Source organism: Uloborus diversus, chromosome 3, assembly GCF_026930045.1.
Source record: "Uloborus diversus isolate 005 chromosome 3, Udiv.v.3.1, whole genome shotgun sequence".
Lineage (NCBI taxonomy): Eukaryota > Metazoa > Arthropoda > Arachnida > Araneae > Uloboridae > Uloborus > Uloborus diversus.
Window position 1 is genome coordinate 98804992 of NC_072733.1, and position 26480 is coordinate 98831471.

A 26480-nucleotide genomic window follows, 5' to 3' on the forward strand; every position below is an offset into this window, starting at 1 on the left:
TAAAACTTCTAAACATTGAAATTAATTCTAAGTGTGTGAGAAATTGTACAAATCTTTGTCATTGTTTAGTAAATAAAATAATAAAAATTCCAAGATGCAACTCCGTATTTTGTCACAAGAGTTTGCCAGCAATATTTCTCTCAATCTCTTTGCGCATGCGCCAGTCTGTTTTCCTTTTCTGCCCCGAACGGCGATAATCGTCCATCTTGCACGTGCAATCGTCTATGCGTTGCGATGAAAATAGCTGAACCTTGCCGAATTCGTTAGAAAGTATGCATTATTTTTGTGTTGTTTTGTTATATTTATATTTTTATTGTTTTTTAAACAAATTGGGAATGAAAAAACTTATAAATAGTAATTATAAAACAAAACTTGAATTTTAAATCCAGAATGAACTTCATTATGCATCGGAAATAGCATTTGATTTTACTAAATAAATAAAGCTCATGACTGAGTAATGACATTAATTTACTAGTGATTTTTGCATTAAAAATTTATATGTAAGTAACAATAACTGAAAGTCTGGATGTGTTAACATTGTTTTTAATACTGATAGGGGTTTAAATATTTATTTAGCACCCCCAAATGGTACCACTGTCCAGTGTTATAAAGTGTCTTTATCTAACAATAATGTGTAATCGTTGTAATAAATTGCTGCACCTAATATTTTTAGGCATAATTTGGTTTTGTCAAACGTATATTAATTATGTAAAGCATTGTCATTGTGTTTTATGAGACTCTTAATAGGATCTAGAGGCTGTGTAGGAATTTCTATAGTGGCTCTATAAAAAGATCTATAGAAGTTCTATAAGAAGATCTATAGAGGTTCTATAAGAAATACCTGTATAGAGTTTTATAGAATTATGGCCCAATTTTCTATAGGACATTTCTATAGGATTCTACAAAAATAACCCTATAGAATTCTATAGAGCTAATTTTATAGAAACCTATAGAATTTTTCTCTATGGAATTCTATATAAAACGTCCAATAGAAAATTGGGCCATAATTCTATAAGACTCTATATAGGTATTTCTAAAGAATTTTCTTATAAAATTTTATAGACCATTTTCATAAGGGTGGTGTTCCAAGATGACAACACCCCAATTCACAAGCACCACTGTGCTTAAACATGGTTACATGAATATGACAATGAAGAAGACAAACAAGAACACCTAATGTGGCGTCCCCAGGTCCCTGATCTAAACATCATTGAGCCTTTGGGGGGTTTTTAGAGAACAAAGTCCATGCGTGGTTTCCTCCTTCACCCACTCTATCTGAACTCGAGGCGGTCTTCCATGAGAAATGGGTGTGAATTCTAATGAACTATATTCAAGACCTTTATTTGTTGTAACACAAGCTGTCATTCAGGAAAATGGTGGCCCAACCCCTTATTAATTAGAGATTTTAATTTTTTTCACAGGTGTTCCTATTATTTTGTCCTATACCTGTATATATACATTACTAGCCAGAATGGATGACTCACCACAACAAACTGTGATGTTTATGAATGCAAAAGAATAATAGCATTTAATTAAGTATTTATTTTATGGGCATTATTAATTTTAGTTATATAAGCACAGTACACAATAATTGAGAAAGGGTTCAATATTTGGTGTGGAAACCTTTTTTTATATATATACAGCTTGGATACGAGCAGTCATGGAAATGCCTAATTATTGCAATAGTCTGGTGTAATTTCTGTAATTCACACTTGTTTTATAGTTTCTCTTAAGTTCAAAAGTGAAATTGGGTTACGCTCAGCAACTTTGTGCTTTAAAATTACCCAACAGTTCTCGATTGTGTTTAGATCCGCGGAATTTCCGGGCCACTGCTCAAGGATCTGAAACCCCTTCCTTGCAATCCATGTCTTAACAGATTTAGTCTGGTGGCAAGGTGCTCCATCATGTTGGAAGTGTGTGCTCTGGTTTATACTTATAAACAATGGTAACTTCCCTTTTCCCACATCAAGATAAACAGTTCCATTGATTGATGTGCTTTCAGGCATGAATCACAATCCACATCTTCCTTTTGCTCAGATCATGAGCTTTACAGCATTCTTTATGGTAGAAATATTGTAGCGTTAACAGTCTCTTTTTTTTTTTTTGAGGTCGTATGTTTCTACAAAATACATAAAACTATGATACTTGAGTCTCATCTGACCATACCATATGTTTCCATTGCTCTGCAGTCCACCCCTGATACGTTTTACAAAATGTCAGTCGGTCAGCAATGTTTTTTGGGAGACAATTTAAGCTTGTGCTCTTCTGAAGACCTTTTGGCTTTGAATATCCATAATTTCCGGTTGTTTTAAAATTAATTACAGACCTGGAATATGTCTTTTGTGCTAATTGTAATCTGGCAGCAATTTCCCGAGTACTATAACCATCTTAGTTCAGAATCTTTATTTGTGCACGTATTTCGCATAAAATTCTTTTACCAGGCATTTGGATATTATTTCACCCTTCTGAAAAAATTTGTACATCAATACACGGCAAACACATTTAATTAATTAACCAAATACTAATCAAGAACACCTTCAATTTGGCAGACAGCTAAAACAAACATCTGGTGCTAACAGTGGCGGATCCAGCCGATTGTTTTGGGAGTGGCCATCCGAAATTTTTAAACAAACTCCCCAGAGCCAAATTTAGCTCCATGCCGCTCCTAAGGCAAATTTGAAATCTGCCGCCCCCTCCGGCCCTAAAAGAAGCAAAATATCCTCGACTCAAAAAAACGTAAAAAAGTGTTCCCCAGATTCAAACTGTCAAACGTATGAAGAAAGGATGGCGTTTCACATTCTGAGGCGCCCTGATGAAATGATCACAGTGATCTCCCAAAAAATTTTTTATTCAGCAAATTTTGCTGACGATTCGGCAAATACCATGATTGAAAAACATTTGACTTTCATAAGATGAGTGAAAGTAAACATTATTAAATTATAAGAAAAAATTGTCTCTGGAAAATGAAAGAATGCTAATATTTTACTTTCAAGAATAACAAGTTAATTCAAAAAATGTGTATTATAATAGCAAATTTGCCACCCCTTAAGGGTTCACCGCCCTAGGCAGCTGCCTACTCTGCCTATTGGGAAATTGGGCCCTGATAACTCCCCAGAAATTTTATTAAAATTAAGTTTTAAAAACTTGATTTTCGGGGTATCGAGATATTAGGTGAGGCGGTGGATTTAGAAATTTCCTTCAAAAGTGTTTCAAAATTTAAATTTCCGAGTAATTTTTGAAAATTAGGAAACTAAAAACGCATTTTGTCTATTTTTGATGTACGGAGAAAGGTCATTTTTCGGGCGCTGGCCCCAAAATACTTTTTGAAAATAAAGCTTAGAAACCAAAATATTCTGTCATTATACATTGAGAAGTTGGAAGAGGTAAAGTGCTCTTCTAGCTCTTCAGCTGTCCAGCCTAAAAATGCACCTTTAGGTAATGTTTGCTTGCATTAAAGGAAGTGTGAAGGTGCTTAGAATCCTTCCTTCCTGGAAATATTTTGCCTTTGAGGCTCTAAAAATTCGATTTTTAACAATATTTATACATATTTTAGAAAAGGATGGAAGAATCGTGAACTCTTCCAAAAAACCTCCTTTTAAAGCTATCATCACGATATAAACTAGGGAGGAAGGGGGTCCTACCAAAACTCGTTTGTGATTGAAGTCCTAAAAAAAATCATTTAAGTTGCTTTTAAGCAAGTTAAGTGATAAGAGCTGGATAAGTTAATTTCCGTTGACATTTTTTTCCAAATAAAAGACTTAAAATGCAATTTTTTGCTACATATCAAGGCATTTGTGAAAGGGCATGGGAAAAGGGGGTTCTCCTCCTAGTTCCAAAATTAAAGCCATAAAAACAAAAATTTAGGCTCTCTTTGGTCTTGCGAATAATAGGAGAACAACTCTGAGAACCGCAGCATTTAGAGATCGTCCAAGTGTCTGTAGTTGGAATCAAGAAATGATGTAAAAGATGGAGAAAAATTTTGGAAATAAAAGTTTTGTTTTGAGGATAGGGATATAATTTATCTCCTAATTAAGGCCTATACTTCTTTTTCAGTAAAATACATGTGTTAAATTTTGTTATGTTCTCATATTTTTTTTTCTTTTTTTTCCTTAAAAGAATTCCTACAATCACAAAACTTTGGGAGGGGCCATGGCCCCCATGGCCCCCCTCTAGATCCGCTCCTGGGTGCTAATACGTCATGTCACGATGATAGGAATAAACAAGTGAGTCATCCATTCTGGCCAGTACTGTACATGTGTATATATAAATATATATTAAACACATAAAAATATACAAAGAAACAAAAATATCAGAACTGAAGCTTAAATATGCTCAAAGGCAGCAATCAGTTAAGGCAGGTAAATAGCTTATGAAAGATTTTAAGGTTAAAATAAAATATGTTACATAGCACAATTTTTTTTTAAAGAACAGAAAATTAATAAATGGAACCAGTACTCGTCAGCCGAGGAAACTCCATCTAAGGTTGAAAAACCAAAAATATTTTAAAATAAGATAAGAGAGGAATGTATAAGCTCCAAGTATTTACAGAGCATCACAGTACTGGGCTACATGCACCACATGCTTGTATTGCGTATATATATATATATATATATATATATATATATATATATACATATGCTAACACATGCTAAACATGCACGTGCTAAACATGCACGTGTCATCAATGATTTATCCCATTGTCCAGAGTATCACTTGTCATTTACAAGAAAAGGGGTGGGAATCACCTTGTCGGAGGGTGTAAAAAACAGGTGGCTGGAGACCTCCTGGAGACAGATGGTCTAAACTCCTTTTCCCCCTTTTATCCCCGCGCTGTTTCCTAGAACCCAGATAAGAATACCCTCCCCCCACCCCTTTCTCTTCCTCACGGAATTTACCATGGTAGCTAAAAATAACCCGGCCACCTTTCAAAAACTGCATTGAAACTACATTTTGTTCTTTTCTAAAGGAAAAAAACTTCGAATTAAAGAAGTTGGACTTCGAAATAACCAAGATTTTGTAGCATTAATTTGAATACAAGTTTCAAGGGACCGACAAAAAAATTCGAATTATTCACGAATTCGAATTAAAGACGTTCGAATTATTCAAGTTCGACTGTACATATACATTCAGCATCGTTACAATTTTCTTGCATGTACAGAAAAATCTATGAGCTGTCACTTCTTTGTACTGTGACCAATGATCATCTTCAACAACTGCTAATTGTATAAAGTAACAATTGTTTCCCCGGTCGACTAGATTGTAGAAATCCTTTGGGAGAAACCAGGAAACCATTTGTTAGTGACTGGACTTATAATTTTATCTACTTTTTAACCGACTTCAAAAAGGAGGCGGTTATCAATTCATACCGTATGTATGTTTTTTTTTTTGTTTGTCCACTCATAGCGTCTCACCTAGTAAACCAATTTTGATGATTCTTTTTTTAATGGATAGGGGATGGCTCAACTTAGGTCCCATTACTTTGTTTGACCATATTTGTTCTTTAGAAAAAAAGTTATGGGCAGAAAACAGTAAATTTTATGCTATTTCCCTATTAAATGATTAAAATGATATTGTAGCGAAGTTCGCACTTTTCATCCGTGGATAACGGTCGCTCAGTGGTAGAATTCTCGCCTCTCACAGGAGCGACCCGGGTTCAAATCCCGACTAGGACAAAGTGAATTTTACTAAAATTTCGTTTCTACTGTTTCCCGTATTTTCTCGAATCTTATTTTAATTTCTGTATCTTTCCAAGTCTGGAAAGTTCCAGCACTTTCTCAAGTTGTATATAAGGAGATGTAACGTTCATTCGTGGTTCTGAATAAAGATCTCGAGTTGAGACTAACGAGTATTCGCTTCATTTGGCTTTCACATTGTCTTCGCTATCTTCATCTACGCGACAATATGAAACTCATTGTTATAAAAGTTTGGTGCCACATAACAGTAACATTAATTTTAATTGTAATAATAATTTTGAGTGAAGGCTTCTCTGAAGCAAGCATCAAATTTCTTCAAGGGATATTTCGATAATGGGGAATCTGGCGCTGTCGTCTCATTTTTGGCGTAAATAATTTTATTTTAGTAACCCTGCTGATTTATAGTAACCCTATGTGAATTATCAAAATCTTCCTTTCTTCATTGCTATGGCTCCATAGTAGGGGTAAACCTAACCTGGAAGCGAGGTGATGCAGTGATTAGGATCTGCTTAGCCTTCACAATGCTCCCATTAGGTTTGACTCAACTACTCTGTTAGTATTTTTATCGTTATCATCTATGCCGATAACAGATGATCGGGGCTAAGTAAGAAAATACAGGATTGCATCATGAGCAACTTAGATGCTGTGGAATGTACATTAGTTAGGAAAAACGTAATACTTAAATGGTTGTAATTAAATTGACTACGCATGATTTCCAGAGAGGAACAAAGATAAGTTTTTAGTGCCAATCGCTTAAAGTTTAACGCGTGTCAATAGTTTTTTTTTTTTTTTAGTATGGAGCATTTTTAAGAAAAAAATGTGAAGTTTCGTTGTGGTAACTTCTTATTATTTCTGAAATACCTACATTTACACTAAAAAGAATGAAATAAAAAAAATTTGAAAAAAAATAGAACCGACTTCAAAATTGCTCTAAAAAGTGAAAAATAATTTTATTCTTTAAACACCATCGATAATGCTTTTAAACATAATTTTTGAAGTTGGCGCAAAAACGATAGATAAAATCATTCACAGCCATAACTCAAATACAACTATAAATTTAACCAGGACCAGTTTCTTCACTATCACATACATTATGCATTGATGACAGCATATTTGAATAGCGATATAAATGTTTCGTTCGTAACTTTGGATGCTTTTCTGAAAAAAAATATGAACGAAGCATGGTTACACTGGATTTTACGTTTTGTTTTTGCGCCAACTTCAAAAATTATGTTTAAAAGCATTATCAATGGTGTTTAAAGAATAAAATTATTTATCACTTTTTAGAGCAATTTTGAAGTCGGTTCTATTTTTTTTCAAAATTTTTTCTTTTTACTTTTTTCCTATATGTATATTAACCAATGCAGTTCTTTTTTACAAATAAAGATTATGAATAGAACATTTTATGTCTTTCTGACAACGATAGGGTAAAAGAGAGAATAAAGTCATTCAGCAGATAACTTTTTGATCTTAGCCCATGACTCCTCACATACACACAAGTAAACTTAAATGTACATGAACTTCATCATGTCAATTTCAGAGAGTAGGAAAGACATTAATAAAGATGCCCTTTTTTTGGAATTAAAAAAGAAATTACTAAAACGGGTATGTTTGAGAGAATAGGAAGAGAAAAAAAAAAGAATCATGAATCTCGTCATACTTAAAAGAAGTTCAAGTAATTTTCTTTCTAAAATGCATAACTGTTCTTATAGACAAAGCACATTAACAATTTTTTTAAGTATTGTTCAATAATAATAGTAAAATAAATTAAGATGCTGAAGCAACACAAGAATTGACACTTTTCTGAGTGATTGCCTCTCGTAATGACCTTTTTTTCAGGAATATTGGGTGGTGTTTCACTGTATTTCACCTTAAAATAAATCTTTCAAATCAAATTCAGATAGTTAATGTATCCTTTAAATAACTATTTAGTCACTACAATGAATAAATAATTTATTCAGAATGGTTATTGCTAGATGAAGCAGCAAGTTGTAGTTGACTTTTTCACATTATAATAACTTTTGACACTTACATTCTTTTTTTTTTTAATGTGTTCCAGTGATTGGAAACAGCATGTAACAAAACTTAATGAAAACAAAAATTGAATGTAGCAAGCAAGTCAGCGTATAATTGTATGACATTTGAAAACTCGCAGTCAGTATTTCAATTTTATAGCTTGGGGTTTTCATGAAAATCAACATATTTTATTTACTATTCTTTGGATGAAGCTAAATAGGTATCGACAAGAAAAAAAAACTTTAATTTTCTTAATAAATGCAAAATGATACATATTGCTAAATGCAGACATCAGAAGGGCAAAAAAAAAAAAAAAAAAATGGTAACTATAAAAACTTTTTAAAGAAAAATTGCATTTAAATAAAGCAAAAACAGACAATATTATAAAATGAATACTGACATATTCATCACTTTAGTATAAATGAATATATTTATTTTATTTATTTATTAATTAATTTATTTTTTTGGGGGAGGGGAGAGGTATACAAATGTGAGATAATCATACTTAAGCAGAAAATTAAGAAACAGCCCAAAAAAAAAAAAAAAAACAGCCAAAAAAAGTGAGACGTTCTCCACATAACATATTAAAAATTAAAAACCTGGTATATTTTTAAAGTAAGTTAAATTCTTTTGTTTTTTTTTCAACTTTAAAAGTTTATTTTGATGACGACTTGAAGAAAATTTTTATAAGTTACAGCACATTTAGCTTTTAGAAATAATTTCACTATTCAAACTGTCTAAAGTATCACACAGGGGTGATTGTGACTCCATGAAAAAATACCTGAACTTTCCATTAGGCCATCTTGGTGAATAGCTACAGCAAGGATTTTCATGTGTTTGTGTCGGGGGGGGGGGGGGTCATGAGGCAGATTATACCACAGAAACTTTTGGAGAAATTAATTTAGAAGAATTTAAGTCTTTTTAATAGTGGATGGGGCGATTTTGGAGGGAAAAGGGGGCTTGGTAAAATTGAGGGGTGCCATCACAGTCGGGGGGACTGGGCAACCCTAGTTACATCATCTGCATATTAAGATATGCAACAGAGAAACGCTATTAGTCACCTTGAAAAGAAAATATTAAGGGGGAGTATCAAGTAACCCTCCTTCCTCTTCTTGTCTAGCCTTTATTCCATCTCCCACCCCAGCTGTTCTTCAATAATTACCATAGAGATTGCAAAACATGACAGTAGCTTACGCTTTATACCAAACGAAACGTCTTCAATTTGGACTTTCAGCGTTTCATTAAACATCAACCAAAATTTTACAAAAGTGGGTTTCGCTGAAAATATAGGAGTTCCGGTATTTTCGAAGATGAAGATACCGGAAATCAAGATGAAAATACCGGAAATCCGGTAAAATACCGGAACACAATCACCCCTGATCACATAAAAATAAAAATGTTAAAAGGAAGCATAAAAAATTTGAAACAAATTTTTAAAAAATATTACTATTTCTTTGTCTTGCATTCTAAAGCAGGAGAAACTGTAGATCCAGGCAAAGAAATGAGACATTCAGCTTTGTGATCCTATAAAGTAAAGAATTATTTGAATGCCAGAATTTAAATATTAATTACACTGGATAACAGTAAAATTGCTTCTGACACTATTGATACCCCTTGTGATATGTCAAACGTATGTTCTCGATCCGTGTGCAAGAAATACAATAATTAGAGATTGCAATTCCAGATCGAAACTGCAATGCCGGTATTTGGTATTTTTTGAAAAGATGATACCGGAATACCGGTATTAAGACTGCCGTTAGAAGGAATTTCTCAAATAATGATCAGGAAAATATTGTTTCATTGCCACATTTTTTAAGTTTTGTGAAAAATGGCATGATTAAAGAAAATTTGTTGTGAAGAAATATGAAGTGAAGATTCAAATGTTATAATAGAAAAACAAATCATAGTAAGAAACCTAATGCATCTTTTGAATTTTCAGTAAGCCTGGAATACACATTTTGTGCACAACTTTCTGCAGTTAAAAATACTTTCAGAATTCACACAGGTCGGTGGTACTCAGATTGCCTCAAAGTCCTTTATCTTCAAACTAGCAGTACCCACACGGCGATGCCCATGGTAAGAAGTTAAAGGAAGTCCGTTGAACAAAAAAAAATCCATGCCCCCCCCCCTCCCCGCCGCCTTTTGATGTTAAATGATCATTTTTCTTTAACTAAAATGCGTACACACCTTTTCAAAAGACCTATTAAAGTCTCTGTGGAAGTTAAAACTATTCGCCAAAACACATTAAAAAAATTAACAGTAGCTTTAAAACTCAAAATAATCATTCAACTACATAGTTCATTGCTGAACACGCCAAGCAAGAACGCTACCATAACCCTGCACTTTAGCGAGGGAAGAAGTTTTTTCCCTCCTGCATTTTAAAATGCTTTGTATTTCAGTCAATCTGGTTTTTAAAAAAAAGCCTAAAGCCTTCCTCAATAAATGGACTATTCAACACAAAAATAATTTTTCAATTCGTACCAGTAGTTCCTGAGATAAGCACGTTCAAATAAACTCTTCAGCTTTATAATATTAGTATAGAAATAAATTTTCCCGTTTACATAACATTTTTTATTGCTACTGCACTCTTATTAGTCATAGCGTGATGTTATATGGCTTATAGCCTTCCTCAATAAATGAACTATTCAACACAAAAGTAATTTTTCAATTCGAACCAGTAGTTCCTGAGATTAGCATGCTCAAACAAACTCTACTGCTTTATATTTTTAGTATATATAATTAAGTCTCTGGCCTGCTGGTTTTGGACATTTTTGTGTGTGTGTGTGTGTTTGTAAGTTACTTTTGTATTGTGTGTGGTATTAGCACGTAGCTACTTGTAATTTCTCTTCAAGAGACAACTCTTTTCCAGCATAAACATCATTTTCAACAATTTCCTCTTGATCAGACAATTGTGTGTTTGCCCTTTATTATTGCTATTAACCCTTTGGTATGAAATTTACTATGAAATTAAATCAACTTGATATTTTTTTTAGGTTCTTTTATTCATTTTCTTTTCTAACTTATTGACGTTTGGAAAAAAAATTTTCATAGCACAAATATATTCATAACTACACTTGAAATTAACTTTTACAAAAGGACAAGTGAGTGGTCAATGACTTTAATAAAAACGAGCTGATGTGTGCCTCACATGACTTCCTTTTACTCCAATTTAATGTCATTTCCCCATTACTGGCAATTTTAATGTGATTTAATAGTTTACTCTCTAAATATCACCAACAGTGGCCAAATTGAAATCAGATTTAAAAAAAAAACGCCAAATTTGTCGCCAAGTTGGCGAAAAAACTTGGCGACCAAAAGACTGCTGATATATTGCCAAGTGTCTGCCAAATTATAACACCATTTGAGTTTGCATTGAAATTAACATTTATTTCCCCTCAAAAAGGTGTAAAAGACCTCCTTTGGAACATCTGAATGCAACCAAAAAAAGGAGGTGTACAACTAGACCCCACTAGGAGTCTACGTACTAAATTTCAACTTTCTAGGACATACCATTCTTGAGTTATGCGACATACATACGCACATAAGCACATACATACGTACATACAGACGTCACGAGAATAGTCATTGTAATTAACTGGAGGAATGTCAAAATGGATATTTCGGGTGTCTATACGTTCTTAGGCACGTATCTGCGTGTGGTTGGGTTGAAAAAAAACTCAACATTAATTCAGGGGTGAGCAAAATGGAAATTAAGGCCGAATTTTGAGTGAAATTTTTTTCGCAAATACAATACTTTGTAATAATAATGGTAGTAATAATAATAGTGCTTATTTAAGGCATGAAAATGCACTTCATCACACTATCTAGTAGCAAAAATCATTTTGTAATCTTTCTGTTACTTTCATTCATTGATATTCTATTAATTCATACTTTTGTGAAGCAAAATTTACCAAAACAATAATTTGATTTTGGTACTGTCTCAGCAAAAAAATAGCATTAGCATTTAAAATAGCAGCACAGTCGAGTCCCGATTTACGTGAGGGATGCGTTCCAAGATCCCTCGCATAAGTCGAAATTTCGCGTTGTGGAAATGGTTGTGTATATGATATTTTTATTAACAAACCCGATAATTTTAGACAATTTAAAATTCGCTTCAAACTGTTTTAGACCATTTCTTAACTGTATATTACTGCTTCTTATGTAAAGAGCATAATTTTGACTATATTTTTTAAACAGTTGCATTATTCAACATAAAATACTGTTACGATGCACAAAATGAATGGGAGAAAGAGACATAAAATAAAACTGTGGTACTTACAGTATGTAGAAATAATAAAATATAAGAGTACTGTACATCATATGAAATAGTTATATTTAGTATAACTTAAAATTGAAGGTTATGATTTAAATGAAGGTTAATCAGATTGGTATTCTAATATGCTTCTAAAAGTTGTTTGGCCTTTATTTTTATAACTTTTAACAGGTAACACCCCTCTTCCAGTGTCTCTATAATCCACAATACAAGAGCAATTTCAAGAACAAGATCCAATTTCATATTGTTTGCGTTTTGTTTAGCCACCACTCTACGAGCTTCACTTTAAAACTAAGTACTGAACTTTAACGGATAGCATTTTAGTGACTTTTAATTTTACGTATGGAAGATGAACTCATATCTAATTGTTATGCTACCTTCGATGCACATTTTAGTTGTTCAAGCGCATCAAGAATCTTTACCTTTTCTTAAATTGGCAAAAACTTTCGCTTTTTCTTTCTCCCTTCACAAACTTTAAATGAAATAACATCCTATGATCCACAATACTTCATCATTTTTCATATTTAGACTTTCAAAAAGAAAATGAATAATGTGGAGTGATTATTTATACACACAAACAAAACAATGTTTAGAACAGTGCGGTGTGGGAACTTACGCAGTCAGTGGCGCTAAAAGGAAGAAAGTACATTCACAAAACCAATATTTAGTAGTCAATAACGCAGCCGACATTTTGTGCCATGATTCCTTTCGAAACATTTTCATGTTGCGGGCGAGGAATTCGCATTAGTTCAAAAATTCATTACTCGTGAAAAACTCGCGTTACAGCCATTTCGTGTAAGTCAAATCGCGTTGTAGAGGGAGTCGACTGTAGATATCTAATAAGTTAAATTGATAACATTTAAATTAAAAGATATTTAATATTTTCGGTTTATACCGAAAATACTAGTATTTTACATTTGCAAGTACTATTATTACAAAATTATAAACTAGCTCGAGATACCAGAATTCCCTACGCCTTTATGCAGATATTTTTATTCATCTCAATATCATCTTCAATGAAAATGCTTTCCAATAGTGGTACTTATTGATAGTGGCATTATTATTAAGAAATTGTGAGATTTTCGTTGAAAAACTAGAACATAAATTTTATTTTAAAAATCAAGTGTAGTTATTTGGAATTTTCACTCCGTGAACTTGAATTTCAGGTATGTAAATTGATGTAAAAAAAAAAGAAGTTTCGAGAAAAGGGGGCACATGTGAACAATATATTTAATTTCTTAATTTCTCAAGAAATATTATCAATTTTTCAGACCAAATGTGTCCTCATAATTGAACAGTCTTTACTTTGTGCCCTGGAATATTTTCAGATTTTTTTCTATAATTTCAGGAATTTTCAAAAAATGTCTTCAATTGTTTACCCTATGTACCCCTATAGGGAGGTACATGTGAAAAAGCCTGGGGCACATATGAACACGATTGAAAAATGCAGGACAAGCAATGAAAAACTCTTTAATATAAAACATAAAGGTATATACCATTAACATTGAAGGGTTGGTAACATAATGCTGCACCAGTTTAAATTGTACTGTTAATTGTTACTGTCAGTAAGAAAATATTTTTTCGAACTGTATAACCCTGCTCACTGTCAAACTGCAAAGTTTTGTAGCACGTTCCAATTACTGGATGGAAAACAAAAAACTTATTGTTTTATTATATAAATTTATTCTTGTTATAGACTGTGTTAAAGCTTCATACATAACATAATGATGAATTTTTTTAAAAATTTTAACTTCAGTTTTCAGTTAAAGGAAAATATTTTGTCTTTTTTCTCCTTTTAAATATTACATAATTTTAAATTGTTGTCCAACCATTGTTGGCCAGCAAAAGAATTTAAAACTTAAAAAGTAATAAAGTAAATAAATAAATAATGTAATAATAATTAACAATAAATTTATAACTTAGTGTAGCAAAATAATAATTATAAATCTATACACCTTCTTTTAGGACTTATAATAATCCTACACTAATATTTATATAACGGAGAGGACATGGGAACTGTTCACATGTGCCCCTACATCTTGTGTTCACAAGTGCCCCGCTATCTACCTAAGAACTAATTTTTAAAACTAAAGAATTCTTAATTTAATTTAAAAAATCAAACATTCTCATAAATTTACTTGAATGTTTGTATAATGGTTTGTAATAATTACGTTTGGATTAGTAGTTAAGTTTTAAAAATGTTTTTACGTGAAGAAGACAGTGCTAAAAATACAATCAGCACCTGTTAAAACAATGAAGCTGCTACCACAGGAGCATAAACTGGTTCCTTGCTCTAAAATTTTTTCCAAGAAGTAAGATTGGTTCTGCCATTATTTGAGAATTTTTGCTTAATGTTATCCTGGTAAAACATACCATGTTCACATCTGCCTGCCCCCCTTTCCCTACATGTTTTCATATGCTTCACATGTGCAGATTGTAACAAAGAATAGAAAAATTCTTTCCTTGAAAAATGCATATATTAGGCCTTTATTAATGGAAAATTCCTCACCTCCGTGATAGCCCTTGTTGATGTCATTATTTTGGAGGCGAGAACAAATGATGGAAGAGAAATACATCAATCTTAGACAGTCAGCCAAAATTATAAATTGTCAGTTTCTTCTCAAATTCGCTAATTCGGAAACATATTAATACTATATTGTTTTTTAAAACATATTTGAACTAAAAGGACAACTTAAATTTAAGCTGTACTTTAGTTAAGAGAGTTTGATATTATATTCACACTGATCATTAAAATAGCTCATTGTTTGCACAATTAACAAAATTACTTCTTTTGACATTAAATTGGGCTCTATTTTCAAACACTTAAAAGTTTTTTTTTTTCTTTTTTTTAAAACTTGTTCACTGAAATTTATTTATTTATGAGTAAAATAATTGGAATAAAGCTGGGCCATTGTTTATGGTTATTTCTAGTAGGTAAAACTTTCATGTAAGAATTAAAAAAAAAAAAAAAAAAAAAAAAGAGAACAAGGTTTTGATATTGAAGCATATTTTCGTTCAAAAGTTTAGAGAATGATCCTTATGGATGCAAGTGAGATTCATTACTTCAAAAGATTTTGTTGTTTACAACAGGTATTTGCATTAGTATTTGCTTTAGTGATCCAAGTTTTCCTATAACTTTTCCTTCAAATTTTACAATTTAAAATTTAATGCAATTTAAAAATTCTAGCTGCCGATTAAAAGAATTCAATGTACAATTTTTTTTTAATTTCAAAAATAATTCTATTTTTTAAAAATATTTGAGAATTCAAATGGAATTCTTAAGTTATTATTTAGTTTTTTCACTAACATTAATTTTATGTAGAACATAGAAATTCTAAAATTATCTTTTGTAACATATTTTGAATAATTAAAAAAAAGAAAGGGTGGAAAAAACTGGTGAAAAAATGAGAAATTCCATGGTTTGTTTTTAATTTCAAAGCATTTTTTTGTCTACAAAAGAAATGACAAGGAAATATCTGGAGACTGTTACATTTTAAAAGACAATATAGCTGAAGATGAAGGTTTTTTTTCCCTAATTATAGAAGTACTTTTTTGATCTATATTCAAATGTGTTCTTCAGATTATTCCACAATCAAATTGAGTAAAACAATAAAGTTATGATCATATTTTTGAACCTTTAGAACACCAATGTTTGTATGTAATTTGAAGTAGATTTTTTTTTGTAAGTAAGATGAGTTTGATTAACTATTACGAATCATTCAAATTATTGCTTCTTGCACAAGTTCACTGTAACTATTATTGCTGAATGAGTCATATTTATTCTAAGAATGTGCAATGAAAGAATTTATCAAAACTTGAAATTCTTTTATATAACTCTAATGTATGCTAAAAATGGTTTTATGACATTTAATTTATTGCATATCATAGGTACTGATAATTGAACATGCTAGTAACATTTTTATGTAGCTGGGAGAAAATAATTCTGCACCATGACACGAGAGCACCCAACTAACTCTGTTATGCATATGTGCAAAAGTAATTGAAATAGCCCCATTTGTTTCCACAATTTCCAGCAGTTGTTAGGGCCAGTATAAATCAAGTGTGGTCATGATTGGATGATACAATACGAGACCATAAATAAAGTCCTTTTCCGGACGTTGAGTGCTGCCATCTAGTGATATGTTAACAAGTTAACTTCTACTTTGTTATAGTTGACTGCAAAATTAACGAAAAATTATTGACCGAAATTTTGCTATAACTGTTTTTTGAACATGAAAATTGAGGAAGAAAGCCTTTTTTTTTTCAGAGAAGGGAGGAGGAACTTTGTTTAAATCAATACAATTTGCTAGCTGTACAAGTTATCCAAAAATCACTAAAAAATATGACATAAAATACAGTTATAAAGATCATTTTTCAAACCCGAAAGAGGTGTAAAAGATGAAATAAAGCTTTTGATCCAAATTGTGTTGTGTTCAGCGGAGGGGGGGGGGGATCAACGATATTGAAAAGTGATAAAAATGGAAAATAAAAATGAATGCAAATTTTTCACCTTTTTTTCCCTCCTTTTTACTAATTTTTATATTTAACAATTATAGAAATAAATCGTATGCGAAGAAAACACCTTATACATTAAATGAAAATAATGATATCTTAGATTGTTCATAAACTAGAATAAAAATAAGGACTCTGCGATGAAAAATATCAAACGTTGTAAATGATCAACAAAAATCCATAACAGAATAAGAATTTATTTCTTGATAACTCAAACATTTCTTACTGCGCTACTCAAAAATTGACATTAGTAACACCCCCTTTTTTTTTTTAGGAAAAGATGGTGGAAATATAAATGAATAAATCAGTTTTACTGAAAAGCATAACTTTTAGTAATGTTATGCTTTTATCATGAAAAATAAAAAGTTTGACATTTTTTCCTGAAAGCGAAAATGAATAAACAAATATAAAAAAGATATAAATTTGCAAAAGCTTGTACGGACGTATTTCGGGGTTACAAGGAACCCCATGTGAGCTTGCGGATTTTAAAACTCTACAGTAGAACCTCTCTTATCCGAACCTCTATTAACCGAAACTCTCCGTTAACCGAAGTCTGTTTCAATTCTCTTTTTTTTTTCCTATTATTATCTAAAATTTTCTCTAACCGAACATCCATTTTTAAATTTTTTCTCCCCACATTTCTTTTGCATGTCAGCCGTTTTTTCCAAACTACGAGTGCAGATAAATAGTTTGGAATTCCTTCTCACTAGCTCAATTCTTGGTATGAGTATACTCTCCCCTACTTTCAAGCGTTCCTGTTCTAAACAAAAACACATGTCATTTCGAAATTTGGAAGGTCATACTGCCGAGGCCCAGAACAATCAAATGTTATTGCACCGTCTGATTGTAAGCAAGTGCAAAGAATCACCTCTTTTGTAATCTCAAGAGCAGAGAAGTTTTCTTCGCAGCAGAATTTGAAAAGGGGGAGGTCACTCTGTGTCACTTATCCTTTGTGAACCTATTCCAGGAAAAGGGAAAAGAAGGAAAACCTGTTTGCTGTTCTCTGTCGCGTTGGGCTGGGCAGCTGGCCAGAATTCGAAATTTCCCGGAAATTTCGTGCTAATCTGTGGGTTCTCTTTTTCTGCTCCTACATTTTCGATCAGAATTTTTTTGAGTGCTATGAGTGAAGTTGGTAGTTTTGACCTGCCGGGGGATCTGATAGAACTAACGCATTGTTTTTCTTATTTTTGAAACTCATGTTTTCTTCTTTATGATGGCTTCCATTAAGAGAAAAAGAATCGTATTAACCATACAGGAAAAATATGATATTGTAACGAGACTAGAATCTGGTGAAGCTGTTACAAAACTTGCGAAAGAGTTTCACGTTGGCGTGTCAACCGTGAGCGAAATGAAAAGAAACTCGGAAAAAATTAAAAAGTGTTTTGCTGAGTTTGATATCACGAAAGGTGCTGTTGGTCGCTGGTAGTGGACTGTAAAACTTATTTTAAGAAATAGCTGAGGCTGACACAATTGTAGTTTTGCTTGGTTTTATTGAAGAACCATTATATTGTGTACATCATGCCACCGCAGTCTTACTGTTTCTGGCGCTCGTCCCAGAGACCGCAGTATAAAACTGCAATCCCAGAGGCGTTGCCACAGGAAAAGTATAAATATATAAATTTGCATATGCACAGTAAAATACATACTCCTGGCGTTGAAATTGATAGATTTCAAAAATATTTACCAATAAAATTATCAGTAAAATACCATAAAATGAACAGAAGTAAATTGAACAGATATAAAACTCAATTACAATTAAAACATGTAAACATTAAAATAGGTATAGTTAATTAAAATCACCCACTTTACACTGGAACAGGTAAAATTGCTAACTTAGTTATGGGACGTCTGAATGTACCGCCCTTAGTCTTTACCAAACAGACTCGAATGCATTTATCTCGGCCTTCGAAAACCTTTATTACACGTCCTAAGCTCCACGAAATTACAGGCATATTATCTTCTTTTATCAAAACCACTGCCCCAATGGCAATATTTTCCTTCAAAAAACACCATTTTGACCTTTGTTGTAAATGGCATAAATAGTCTCTCGACCAATTTTTCCATACTTGCTGAATTATTTTTGTTGTTTGCTGCCATCGTTTTAATCTGCTATCAGACAAATCTAACAACTCTGGCTCTACCACTGTGAACATTGTTCTGCCAATTAAAAAATGTGCCGGAGTCAAAACCTTTATTTCTTCTGCATCACTCGGAAGTGGTATTAAAGGCCTCGAATTTAAAATCCCTTCGATTTGATTTGAGATTGTTAAAAATTCTTCGTAAGTAAAAATCAATTTGCCCATTGCGCGTTTTAAATGAAATTTAAATGATTTGACACCACTTTCCCAAATGCCTCCAAAATGAGGAGATTTGGGTGGGATAAACCTCCATTTTATTCTTTCAATAGAAAGAAATTTTGATAAAATCTCATCTGGTTGATTCACTAACTTATGCAAGCGGTCGAGCTCTTTGTGAGCACCGATGTATGTTTTTGCGTCATCACTGAATAAAACAGCACATTTTCCACGACGGGATATAAACCTTTTCAATGATGCAATAAATGAATCAGACGTCAAATCCGACACAATTTCAAAATGAACAGCACGGGTTGATAAACATACAAATATTGCAATAAAGATTTTTTGTAATGCTCCTTTACGTTGATTTTTATTTTTAATATAAAATGGACCTGCGAAGTCAGTGCCAGTATTCAAAAAGGGAAATGTTTGTTGGCAGCGTTCAGGTGGAAGGTCTCCCATTTTCTGTTCTAAAAATCGTGGTTTGTATTTTGAACAAATCACACACTCATGTACAATTTTCCGGGCGAGATCTCTTCCATGAATTATCCAAAATTTTAATCTAGATGCATGCAATAGTGCTTGCGCACCAAGATGGCAATTTTTTAGATGTAAATCTAATAAAATGAGTTTTGATAACTTATGATTTTTAGGCAATGCTATTGGATGCTTTGCATCAAAGGATAATTCGGAATTTGATAAACGACCTCCAAGTCTTTTGATATTTAAATCTTTATCATGAAAAGGTAACAATTTTAATTTACCTGAGATTTTAACCGGGTTTCCCGATTTTAGCTGCTGAAATTCATTAATAAGACATTCATGCTGGACAAACGATAAAAGTTTCAATTCACTGGCAGTGACCTCATCTGCAGTAAAAGGTTCAACCTTCTTCATTTCATTCTTGCAGTTATAATTGAACTTAAGAATATAACTAAATACATTAATTAATTTTCGATAATTATTACTCAAATTCAAGAAATTTACCAAAGGCACATTTTTTGTAACAATTAAAACAGTTTCAAGAGTATCTTTCAGTTTACTGAAATATAACGATTGATTGAGATCATTCAGTTCAAAATAATGTTCACTTAATAGAGTTATTAAAATCTTTGGTCCTTCCCACCTCTCCTGATTTGACAAGAGAACACTTGCATCTTGTCCATGGGAGATAATATCCGCTATATTATCTTTAGAAGAGGTATGTTGATACTGGTAATTTCGATCCATAGGTTGACTTACCTTCATGCCATTGGATACAAACGGCTTCAACTTCTCGGGAGGGGTTTTAATCCAGGTGAGAACAATGGTCGAGCCACTATACAGGTGAATATGGTCCATTAGCAACTGCAACACAGGTAAAATCTTGGATGTAAGTCGCGCTAATAGAAGGAACGCTGACAACTCCAAACGAGAAATTGTTGAGGTCTCTAGAGGAGCTACAGCTAATTTACTGCACAAGAGACTCGTATTTGCGCATCCAAACGCATCTATCGAATTCAAGTAGACGACTGTTCTAAAGGCTTGTTTTGAAGCAACAGCGAATCCGCGTAACTGAATAGTAATTGCGATAGAAAGATGACTGTACCTTGGAATTTGCACTTGATTTATAACTGGATGTTGTTTCAAAAAACTCCACCACTCCTTAGGGGGATAAGGATCCGACCATTTGAGTAACAACACCCAAAGTCTCTGATGGAACATTTTATCCTTCGAAATGAATGGTTGTATTGGACCCTGGGGTTCGAAAATTCTAGAAATCGTAAAAGGAACTTCACCTTTCGTGTTATTTTCCTTGAGATTCACAGTCACCTTAAATGTAAAATAATCCGAACTTGAACGCAACATTTCCAATGTCTTTCCAGTCATTTCTTGAGGCGTTAACGAATGTTCACAGTTTGTGTGTAGTAAGTCGGGATGGTTAGACATCGATTTATTGAGTTCCATTTCTTCTTTATGCAAAACTTGAATGAGATCAGACTGTTGGAACTTTGCCTGATCCAAAATTTCCGAACCTGACAGAACGTCATTGACACAAACGTCCCCGCGTGCAACTTCACATGCATCGGGAAAATCTTGATGTCCTTCATCTATCAAAGTCCCTCGAGTACGAGTGGCAAGAAATGGCGAATATCTCTCTGCGACATCTCTGGAGCTTTTCAAATTGCTTAATGACCTACTCTTTTCCTCTATTGGAAGTTTTACTATATCTCTACCAGAAACATCGCGTTTAGCCGTTTTACTGAAATATTCCTCGCTATACAACTCTTGAATAGAAACATTCTGATTTACCCCACTATTTTCAGGTTTCTGACCTTGAAGCACACTGACGAGTGACGCTTCTTGTTTGTACGAAAATTCTTTTATCGCGGAAAACGAATTATTAACATTTACATTTGAAGGTACTGATTTACTGTCATTTTTGTCTTTTTCATAATGTAGCAATGTATTATGCCTTTTAAAGCATACCGAGCATTTGAATGTTGAACGACACTCAGACTTGTGTTGCCTTAAGCAATTTCTACACAATTTGTGATTCTTTACAAATTCTAAGCGCTGAGAAATATTTAAATTGTTGAATTGGTTACACTTAAATAAAGAATGTTGTTCATTACACATAAAGCAAAGTTTAATGTTCTTATCGGCATTAATAAATAAATTTCTGGGTTTTGACATAGGATTTTGAAACCCTTTTACATTTTTGTTAGAAATACTCGTATTTAATTGATCAAGCACATTAGATGTTATCTATAAATTGTAATAATTCATGTAATGACGGAATTTCTTTAGTAGCTACAGATAATTCGTATGCCTTTCTAGAATCTTTGTCTAGCTTTTGAAGAACAATGTTCGTTATTATCGCATTTGAAAGATCATTACATTCTAAATTAAGCGCTTTTAAGCCTCTTAAATTCTTTTTAACTTTATCAGATAAATTTCTCAATAATTTTGAGTTTTCGAAATTTATTTTTTCTAATCCTAATATTTCCTGAATATGGAGATCCACTATTGTACGTTTATTTTCGTACCTAGCCTCTAATGCACTAAACAAGGATTTAAACGTGTCCTCACTAGTTTCTACCATTTTTGCTTCACCTAGTAAGGCAGCTTTTAAATAGAATAATTTTTGAGTTTCTGAAATGTTTTCATTAGCAGAAATCATGGATTGAAACTGACCCTTAAAGTTAGCAAATTCTTCAATTCTACTGCTAAATTTAGGTAACGGGATAGTAGGCAATTTGGCAGCCAAATCAAACTTTAATGAATTGTTAGCGCTAAAGTCTTCAGTTTTAGACTTATTTATTTTATCAGTAAACCTAGTAAGGAAATATTTAATGTTTACCTCCAGAGTGTCGCAGATCAAATCCAATTCCATGAAGATTTCATCACACTCGAATTCTTCTTTTTCATCCAACTTTAACTCACCGTATAACTCGAAGAGCCTTTTCAATTCTTGTTTTAATTCCGAGATATCACGTAATTTACTTTCGCATTCAACTTTAGTCTTCTCACACAATTCTTTATCTTTCTCATCAAATTTAGTTATAATCGTGAGCTTTGCCTTTACGCGTCCCCTTAATCGGTTCAACTCAGCTTTATTATATGTTTTAGCCATTTTATTATCCGGCTCGACGGACCATATGTTGGTCGCTGGTAGTGGACTGTAAAACTTATTTTGAGAAATAGCTGAGGCTGACACAATTGTAGTTTTGCTTGGTTTTATTGAAGAACCATTATATTGTGTACATCATGCCGCCGCAGTCTTACTGTTTCTGGCACTCGTCCCAGAGACCGCAGTATAAAACTGCAATCCCAGAGGCGTTGCCACAGGAAAAGTATAAATATATAAATTTGCATATGCACAGTAAAATACAGGTGCTAAATTCCGAAAAACAATGAAATTAGCCGATCATACAGATTTAGATGTGACTTTGTACAAATGGTTTGTGCAGAAAAGATGTGAAGGAATACCCCTATCTGGACCAATGATTCAAGAAAAAGCTTTGATTCTCAACTCGAAGCTTGGTGGTTCTGATGACTTCAAAGCCAGTAGTGGCTGGTTAGAGAAATTCAAAATTCGCCATGGTATAAGGCAACTCAATATCGAGGGGGAAAAATTGTCTGGAAATTTCGCAGCAGTTGATTCATTTGTTGCAAAGATTGAAGATTTGATAAGAGATGAGAATTTATCCCCAGATCAAATTTACAACTGCGATGAAACCGGACTGTATTGGAAGGCCCTTCCTGAAAAAACTTTAGCTGCGGTAAATGAAACTTCTGCTCCCGGAAGGAAACGAATGAAAGATAGGGTCACTATTTTAGCCTGCTCCAACGCATCGGGTTCCCACAAGCTTGAACTAGCTGTTGTTGGGAAAAGTAAGAATCCGAGATGTTTTAAGAATGTAAACAGATCTGCTCTTCCTGTACACTATTTAAATCAAAAAAATGCTTGGATGGATTCCAATTTGTTTTCCACGTGGTTTTTTGATATTTTCGTGCCTGCAGTGAAATCTTGGCAAGAAAAAAAACATTTGAATGGAGCGCTTCTGTTATTCGACAACTGTCCAGCTCATCCGGAACATAACTCTTTAAAATCTGGTAACATCCGGTGTTTATTTTTGCCCCCCAATACAACATCTCTGCTGCAGCCTATGGATCAGGGAGTCTTAGAATCTTTAAAACGACGTTACCGAAAGCAGTTTATCAGAAAATTACTTCTTGAAGGAGATTCTGAATCTGGTGCAGTTTCAATAGTTGAGTTTTGGAAAACTATCAACATCAAAGACTGCATTTATATGATCAGTGACGCGTGGGAATCTTTGCCGCAATCGACACAAAGACGAAGTTGGAGAAAACTTTTGCCGAATTTTTCAAGTGGCACAGATGAAAATGCTACTGACATTGCGAAAGATATTGTAACTGAGTTTTCAAGCGTTTTCAGCACAATGAAAGGCTTTGAAAATTGTGGTGATAGAGAAATTACAGATTGGTTGAATTGTGACATGGAAGATGCAGGCTTCTAGTTGCTCAATGATGAGGACTTAATAGCAGAAGTCCGGAATTCTCCAAAAGAAGATGATGATGATGAAGATGAGAATGATTCTGGAACAAATAAGATAAGTAACAATGATGCATTTGAGAGTTTTGCAAAAGGTCTTGCTTGGTTGGTACAACAGGAACAGTGTGATTCCTCTGAACTCATGATTTTAAGAAAACTTCGGGATAGAGCTGCACAGCAAAGGACGGCGAAATTGCACCAGATGAAACTTCCATTTAAACCATTGTAAACTTTGTTCCAGAAATAAATTAATTTTCATTTATAATTCTAATTTCTTTAACAGTAAAAATAGCCATAACAGTTGAACGACGACTCTACATATTAAACTAGATGATTATAGATGAATTCTCGATTATCCGAAGTTTTCGATTATCCAAAGTAGGTTCGGTCCCAATTACTTCGGATAATCGAGGTTCTACTGTACATCAGTCGATTGTCTCCGCTCACATCTTTTCTGCAATGAAATAATAAAAAAAGTATTCCCCGTGAATTCAAAACGCGTGTCAGTGAGTTTTTGCAAATTTCTTCTTGAAAAAAAAAAGAAACAAACTTTTACATGTACACTTTAGTCCTTATTTTCCGCTTAACTATTAGTGAGCTGAAAGTGAATGAAAATGTCTCAGTATCAAAATAAATAATAGAAATAATAACGCATTGAAAAGAAGAAAAATATCTGAAATGTATCTAAACAAATAAATTTTGCTAAAATGCATAACTTTTAGTAATGTGTCATAAAAAATAAAAAGCTTGAAAAGTATAGCCTTAAGCAAAATCGAAAACAAATGAATAAATAAATACAAAATGACAAAACATTGAAAAAACTCATTGGTCATGTGTTTTGGGGTTACAAGGAACTCCTTTTTCCTTTCAAAACAGATGTGAGCTTGAGGATTTAAAAACTTCGCCCCAGTCGATTGTCTGTACATAAACAAGCTAACATCTTTTCTGCATTGAAAAAAGAGCTCCCTATGACTCCAAAACATGTGTCAGCATGATTTTGCAAATTTATACTTGGAAAAAAAACTTCGTACTTTTAAGTCCTTATTTTCCACTAAACTATTAGTGAGCTCAAAGAGAATGAAGGTAGTGCCACAGTATTGAAAATAAGTAAGAGAAATAATAACACACTGAAAAGAAAAAATGCCTGAAATAAAATTAAACAAATAAGTTTTGCTAAAAAGCATTACTTTTGGATATGCAAATATCATAACGAAGCAAAGTTTGAAAATTTTCTGAAAAGAAAAGCAATTAAGCAAAGTAAAAAAAAAAAAAAAAAACTACTAAAACTCTCGGACACGTGTTTCGGGGTGTTACGAGGAACCCCTTTATCCTTGCAAAATAGCTTCAAGTTCCCATCTTTCTTGCAATGAAAAAACGGCTGCTAACTCTAAAACACGGGTTCGATTTCTTTCCTCTTTTTTTTTTTTTTTGAAAACTTGCTTTTTTTTTAAAGTTTTGATTAAAATACTTTAGGTACTCTATTTACCTCCTTTTAATAAATATCTTTAGTTACTTTTTTAACATTAATACATATTTGTATAACATCGCATGTTGAAATTGGTTATGATATCAAACAGAAAACACAAAATGATCGTGCGCTTTTAACACTTGGAAAGATTCTAAAAAAAGAATGAAAAATGATCTGCTGGAGGGGGAAAAAACAGTGGTGGGAATTAGCGCCAATAATTTTACTGGGGATGGGCAAAGTATGAATGCTCCTCATACCTTGGTTCTACAGCGGGATCGGGCAGAATTTCTAGTTCAATGTCAAGTTTATCATCATATGTCGGTTTTGTCAAACTAATTTTTGTAATTTTTCTTTTCTTTTTTGTTGTGAAAAATTTTCTCTGTTTTGTGATGTTTTTGCACGCATGGGGGATTTTTGTTTTACAAGGGATTTGTTGACCCGCTTTTTCTATTTTCAGTAGGGAAACAGCATTATTGATGTGCTCCCTAACGGCAAGCAGTATTACTTTATCATGGCAATTTTTTACAGAATTTTCTAACGATAAGATTTTGGGGCATAAATTCGCTTTCAGTTCTCTCAAATCAGAGCTGCTGCTCTGTTACCATTTCTTTGAACAAAAAGTCGGTATTGCAATCATTCTCAAAGTTGTTTTTAGCAATGTTACTATTACAACCTCCTGGAAGGCTTTCAGGACTTGCATGAGCATCAGAAGAAAAACGTACAATTAAATGTACGTGTTTACAAATGAAAGTTTTCAAAACTGCGTTGGGGCAATTACAAGAATAGGAATGCACACAGATGTTGCAGTACGAGCATTTAATCTGACTGTTCTTCCTGCAATCAGGTTCTTTTGTGACTACATAAATAAGGCTGTCAGCTGCTGTAGTAGCTGAATGTATAGATTTTTCAGATATCACTTCCCACGATACTGAAGAAAGTTCTGTAACTAGTGTTAGTGGGAGTTTTAACGACGTCCTGAGGCGATTATTTATTTCAGTCACTTTCCGTGTAGTTTTGCCTTTTTCTAACTGGGTCAGTCTATCTTTGACAAGTCCCTTAGAGTACTTTAGTAAAATGTTCAAACACTGATCAACTCCTTTTCCTTGTTTTCCTTTCAGATATTTTTCTCCATACTTTAAATTCTTGTGAAATGCCTCCACAT

At 33.1% G+C, this 26480-nt stretch overlaps 1 protein-coding gene across 1 annotated transcript in view; it reads right to left on the reverse strand.

Annotated features, from left to right (window-relative positions):
* Nucleotides 1–26480, reverse strand: part of LOC129218867 (uncharacterized) — a 191709-nt gene that overhangs the window by 23538 nt on the left and 141691 nt on the right. The window contains exon 16 of the mRNA XM_054853188.1: nucleotides 9157–9233. Within this exon, the coding sequence (XP_054709163.1) occupies nucleotides 9157–9233 (77 nt within the window). The remainder of the gene's footprint in view (nucleotides 1–9156; nucleotides 9234–26480) is intronic.